General features: G+C 29.4%; 1 protein-coding gene across 1 annotated transcript; it reads right to left on the bottom strand.

The window, feature by feature from the left end:
• Positions 1-728: 728 nt before the first annotated feature.
• On the bottom strand, positions 729-6134 carry LOC118074207 (uncharacterized). The gene is made up of 7 exons (NM_001414543.1): positions 6020-6134; positions 3919-4041; positions 3252-3365; positions 3096-3149; positions 2526-2673; positions 2270-2426; positions 729-2128 (listed from the first exon to the last, which is right to left on the bottom strand). The coding sequence occupies exons 2-7, from the start codon at positions 4020-4022 to the stop codon at positions 1941-1943; spliced, it is 765 nt and encodes a 254-aa protein (NP_001401472.1). The 5' UTR covers positions 4023-4041; positions 6020-6134; the 3' UTR covers positions 729-1940.
• Positions 6135-6735: the final 601 nt, after the last annotated feature.

The raw sequence follows: 6735 nt of genomic DNA, 5'->3' as shown, positions 1-6735 counted from the left end.
TAACTTGCATATCAACATAATTAATTATTTTCGGTAGATTATGAATATGAGCCTGCTATTAGCTAATAATCGTTGGAACGACATTATAAAAGCTTGTTTGTAAATCAGAGTTTTTTTTATTAAAGAGAACATAGATTTTTTCAGGGTGATTCAAATACACAATTCTAGATAATTTTACGATGACTTGGTTAAATTTAAAATTTATGACAATTATAAAATCACCGCAAGGAGCTACTGATGATATAGAAAAAATATGGGTAGAGAATTTCTAAAAGTAATTGAAAAAACATGTCCATTAATTAGCATAAAGTCGTATAGTTCACGATCACAAGCTAAATATTTTTAAAATGACTGAATTCTAGTTATGATTGTGAAATTTTAATGATTCTGATAAAATCCGTTCAAAGTAGATCATAAACATAAGAATGTTGACAGCTTAGGTTTAACTACGTAATAAACTTATAAAAAATATAATTAAAAATCGTCAGAGTAACTTGCCTCAATTCCTGAACGTGTTAATGTTGAAGATAACCCCAGAAATAAACACTTGTTGATAGTGTATAGGTGTCAAATAGGGTACTTGAACTGCAGATAGATGGGTAGAGATAATTTTTTCTCCAATAAAGGTGTGTACATTGAACATGTATGTATTTACTTTAGAATGCAAAAAAATGACGAAAAAATTTATTAACTAATTTATTACAATTAATTTTTAAGCATATTGACATCATTTAAATGAGATAAACTTTTGAGGGAATCCAGAGGCGATTTTAACTTTTGAAGTTAATTATCATCCCTTAACATACATAATTATTTTAATACATTCATATTCATTGCTCGATTTTATTGAAACCACTCATGTAGGATCAAACTTTGCACATTTCTAGACTGAAATGTTGCGATAAGACAAGATAGCAGTTATTTCTATGAGTTAAGTCGTCCTCATTAATATAAAGTTACAGTCAAAACTCTTTCGATCCATTAAATGTTCAGGAAATCGAATGTATTCATATATAGGAAAGACAATTCATGATTAGACCTCGTCCACCTCTGAAGTAAAATCTAATTAGCCGATCGAATAATGCCCCTTGTTTTTGAAATGTTATCCGTAGAATGTCACTTTATTATAAATCATTTAATTGATGATGTATTTTTTCTACGTGGGATATTCAACTCTAGTCATGTGGTCTGCAATTTATACGTATTCGTCTTATTTATTAAAGAGAATATATTTTAAAAATAATTGACTGATGTCGTAAGATTGCGTGTCTGTGAAAACTTTTCTCGTTGAAAGGCTCATACAATTGCACCAGAATACGATAATTGCTCCTCATGTTAACCTAATTAAGGTGATATTGATGTCACTGTTGAAGACAACACTTACTATATTTCTGATTCGAAAATTCACGATAATTTATCTTGATGAATATTCAAGTTCCAAAAATCATAAATAATATTCTCACTAAAGAATGTATGCCGATGTGTGGTTTTTACTCTTTGCTGAAAATTAATAGTTGTCTAAAACTGATATTATGTCTTAGCATCAAAAAATCCGAATCGTAAAGAGAATAGCAGTAGTAAATCCTCAGCAAATAAGTAGACATCAAAATGGAGTATGTATTTACCCTTTATTGAACATCTTTTTTTATGACTAACAAAGGTTTTCCAGCACTTCGTGACTATTCATCAAATACTAGATGATTCATTTATGTTTTACTATGATTTCATATTAATAAAACTATAAAGCACAAGTTAAATTTGAGTGAGACTTAAATTAATGCAAAGCCATTAAACTCTCTGAATCAGCTAAATTTAAAAATAGCTCGGGTTGATTTATAGAAACATAAATAAAGCAATATTATTGACTTACTTTATCATATCACTTCTTTCTGTATACAAAGATAAAAATTTCTGTGATCTATGGAAAATGATGTTATTTTTTAAATATTTAGAATGTTTTGTTGAGTTTTTTTATTCGTGAGTCCAAGTCTAGCACGTTTTTTTTCTTTACGTAATTTACAATTATAATAACGATGTCGCTCTTTCATTGATCGAACTGCTTGATTAATTATGACCATCATGGACTCTCGAGTCAACTTGCCTCCGACTTTCCATCTCTGGGTTGCAGCTGGCAATAACAATAAAATGCATTAAAGAACTGATTAAGACAGTTTGCCTACAGTATGTAATTGAAATCTTAGTTACCATTGAATTTAATAAAAAAAAAAAAATAATAACGTTGGAAGAATGAAGAAGTTTTAAATCATACCGTAAATAGCGTCCGTAATTTGAGAGTTGTGGAATCCAACTTTCTTACTCTTCGATAAGCTCATCTTGATTGCAAGTTCTGGCGTAATGCATGCGCTGACCATATTGCTGATTTGTTTTTTAATGTTAGCTCCACCCAAATACACAAAATATTCCACCTAAAACAAATTTTCATATTATTTGAAATTATATATGAGAATTTCATCTTCATAAACGTTGCATACGAAAAGCATTGAATTTTTTGAAACTCATCTTACCAGTTGAGAAAATTCAGATTCTGAGTGATAGCTGTGTGTTGTAAATTCTTCCATATTTTTCAATGGAAGGTAACTTGGTTTTTCAACAAGTCCCTTTTTTTCCAATGCTTTTTCATGGTCCCATTTGTCCAGCTTCCGAAGAATGAGGCTAAATTGACGAAGTTTGTTCTAGTGAGTTTCATTTTGCGATTTTCCAATTTGTAAAACAAGTAATAATATTGACACAGTACCAGTTCTATTTCATGCATAGTTATGTAACTTGAACCTAATTTGAATTGGAGTAGAATCCATATTTTATATATTTATTTTATTATTATTTTATATATCTATATTTTTATATATATTATTATTATTTTATATATTTATTTTTTTTATTTTTATATATTTTTTACTGAGAACAAGATTAAAAGAAAGTCAAACTAGCTGATTTTCATAATTTATGGATTTACTTTTAAGACAATTGAGCGTTTTTTAAATTTTTTTTTAATTTTCGCAGAAAAATTAGTCGTTTGGACCTCTTAGATTACACCTAAAGTAAATTTTTAACTTTCAATTTGATATATTACTTACTTCAGTTTGTCAATAACCGCGTTATACTTGGTGTGTATGTTGTCAATAACTTGTCTGAAAATAAACAATTGGAAATGAGCATGAATAATGTATGAGGTTTTATGTAAATCGCACTACTGGAGCAAATGTTGATGGAATGTTAACTGACTATTTTACCTTGAATTATCTCCAAAGCATGAGTTACAGATTCGATCGTTCAAATCTTTCGGATATTTTTCTAAACATATTTTATTCGAACATTTGTCTATGTGTGGAGGCACATCTGGTAATCTGGGAAATTGTCGAAAAATTCATTAGGTATATTTTACATTCGTAATCATGCAGTTCACTAAATGGTCTGAAAAAGTTATAGAGAAATGTATCATATCGTTTTTTTCATCACTATTCGTGTTTATTGTCTACCTTTAACTTGTTCTCAGCTATGAGCAAAGGATCAATACTTATCGAATTATCTATCAATATTCCATCCTTAATATGTCTATTTCGGCTATGAAATTTGACTGTTAGTTGGGTTTTGGAATATTTAAAAAGTTTGAATATTGGCCCATTATTAAAATATTTGTAACGGAACACAAGTTAATGCATTAAGATTAAGTCTCTCGTTAGAATTTTCATATTTAGATATTTCTTTCTTATTGTCCTTCAAACTTTAATAATGTTCTTATATCTCGGGACATCGGTAAAATTAGCTTAAATGCTCCTATACTTCGATAACTGTTTCACTGGAATATGCAGACATAAATTAAAAACCGAGTATATTAAAAATTAAAGTATAATAATTGTTCTATTGCTGTTAACTATACTCTATATATAGTTTTATTACCTGTACAATCTTTTTTTTGGTGGTTGTCGCGGTACCAAATTAGTGTAGATTTTTCCTCCCTCCTCATAAATTGTTTCCGTAGAATCAGCCGTAGTGTCATTCATCGGAATGTTTTTTTTTTATCTGAAATTAAATCGAATCGGTATTCTCTTTACTATCCAAAGAAAATTAATCTGTTCAAAACTTATTTATTCACACAAAAATTCAAACTTCTATTATTAATAACTAAAATAACTGTCAAAATCACGAAGTGATGTAGTTTATTTCCAAAAAGAATGTACCGATCCAAATGCGTATCAAAACCAATTATTTGCAGCCATTTTAATTAATGTGAGATAGGAGTAACTAATTATAATCATTTTATAAAGTAAAAATTATTTATGACAAAACAATCATATGTAAGATGAGTGTATCTACCATTAAAAATAAAAAGTAGAATCCTAGTGCAAAATCACGAGTAACTCTAAGTAATATATATAACGCCGAATGTAATAAATTGAGTCCACCGGTCATTACCACTCCATGCTGCAGTTTACTGTCATACCTGTCCATATTCAAAAAACAAAAATATTTTATGTTCAATACAGCTTGTCGTCATAGATATTGTTTTGAAGTTATACAAGGTATTACAATATATGCAAGTAGATGATCTTGTACATTTTTTTTACCAAGTGTTCTGTTTGGTTGCTCAAACTGGAATAACAGTCATAGAAGCAAGAAATTAAACTTAGATATCCAGAAAAAGGAGCGGGGCTAAAAGCTCCTGGTGTAGATTGTTTCCATTAAAATTGCTCTGCAACGGAACGAAATGAATATATCGATTAAATTCGTCGTGAAATGAAATGTAACAGCGTTCTGTCGGTAATGATCTTAGGCTACTGACATTTGATGCAATAAAAAGTATTAGTTAGTACAAGTAGTAATTTGTTAAAATTCTGCTTTAGGTCTTGTAGGTTTAACTATATATTTTTTTGGTTGTCTTCGTCTAAACGTTACATAAATTTTTCAATTCAATCTATTTAAACTAATGCTTGATCCAATTATTGAGATAAATTAGAAATGAGACTTTTAATACCGCTCTTCTTCACTATTATTATTAAAATTTAATACTTATTGGTAACTTTACAAAAATTGATGTAATTATGTCTGTTTAGAAATTCAAAGGATTCATGAATTCCAAACCATATCCTTTCTTATAAAAATGTCAAATACACACCCCTAGTCATCAGAAAGCCTAATCTTTGCTGATCTTACACCAAGGATTTACGATCTAACCAAACTATATTGCATTTGCCGACGGACTCGGAGACACTGCTGAAAACATGTATTGATACAGCCAGCCCCTTGAAAAGATCACTTGCTGATCAGTGATCTTTTGAAAAATCATGTTTAAATTTATAAAGCTTGAAATATGATCATAGAAAATAAGTAAGACAATGCAATCAAGAATATATTTAAGTATTCTTAGAACCTATACTAACATGATATCTTCTGAGCTGAATAATATAAGAATAACTTATTCATTTTTGAACCAAAACTATATTACGTCATTATAGTGGCAAATGTGTTGTTTTATTAGATTTAGTGTAAAAATCAATTATCACGTGACATTTATATTGAATAAAGTTGATATTGTGATATTATAATTAGAAATTAGAACGTGCGACGTCACTGGTCACTGTTGAGTAACGTATATAGCCGTTTTAACTATCTAGGATGCTCTAATAGTGACTCTAGTTTTACAGTAACATTATTTTTTATGCTGTGAAGAATGAGTAAATTTTATCAGGATTGTAATATATAAACGGAGATCTTAAGTGGTTTGTGTATATCAATAGTTATTATAAAACGAAATATGGAAAGACACAATACGTCTATATTATATAAACAAGCAAAGCAATTTTGTACTTAACATTATTTTACTTAATATCGACTGCTACGAAATTTAATCAAAAATTAGCATTTCCTTATCTTTACTGAGACAAATTCAGTTCTCGACGCCATGTCTACACACTTTCAGTCAAAAAATCAATACACCGTTTGCTATAAATTGGAGATAAGGGAATGTATATTTACTTATAAAATTGTATATTGAACTTACTTCGATTTATGTTATTGTGTGGAAATCCAGATTCGACATCATTTAAATCCGAAAACACTTTGATAACTACAAGCAACTATTCCGCAGTTGAAATTCGCCGTTTGGTGGAACGCGACTGCGCAGAACAGCCGTCGTTAATAGACTGACTTCAGAGGATAGGAAGTTATCTTATTGTACTTCTCATGTCCACAGTATTTAACGCTTGTCAGTTCTCTCAAGATAAGCAATAAAAGTTTTTAATCATTTATTATTTCTATTCCAAAGAATTACAAAACTTGCTAAGCTGCTCGATATAAATCTATCGTCATAAATATGAATGAGTAATCGATAATTGGTGGCAGACTTAAGTTTACATTCTATTCTATTTCATGCATATATAATCGAGTGACTCACTACTGGAGTGTCTATTTCAAATTAATTTTGTCATTTATTGTCTCATTTCAGATGCGGAAAAAAAAAATTTAATGTTTCCAATATGTTCCTCTAATTTCAGGTAACTGCACGATCTATGCACAAGTATTGAAATAAATAATTTCAAAATAAATTGTATAAATATTTATAGAATATTAAGAAACTACACCGTGCCAGGAAAGCTGTTATTACTTTCAGTTGACGGGTGTAAGCCAAATTGGTACCTGAAAAGATGGTGACGGCTGTTATTATCCCTTTTTATAATATTTGCGGTCAAAATATCACTCGATAAGGTGGTGGTAGTC

This window comes from Chelonus insularis, unplaced genomic scaffold, assembly GCF_013357705.1.
Source record: "Chelonus insularis isolate UGA/USDA-ARS -01 unplaced genomic scaffold, ASM1335770v1 contig_132_pilon, whole genome shotgun sequence".
In the NCBI taxonomy this organism is placed as follows: Eukaryota; Metazoa; Arthropoda; class Insecta; order Hymenoptera; family Braconidae; genus Chelonus; species Chelonus insularis.
Note: the sequence above shows the minus strand (reverse complement) of the source record. Positions and strands in the feature narration are given on the sequence as shown.

Coding starts and splice junctions, on each gene's coding strand:
- LOC118074207 (NM_001414543.1), bottom strand. CDS start 4,022: ATGAATGACACTACGGCTGATTCTACGGAAACAATTTATGAGGAGGGA. Junction 2,427..2,525: donor AATCTGAATTTTCTCAACTG/GTAAGATGAGTT, acceptor AATTTGTTTTAG/GTGGAATATTTTGTGTATTT. Junction 2,129..2,269: donor AATTACGGACGCTATTTACG/GTATGATTTAAA, acceptor TGTTATTGCCAG/CTGCAACCCAGAGATGGAAA.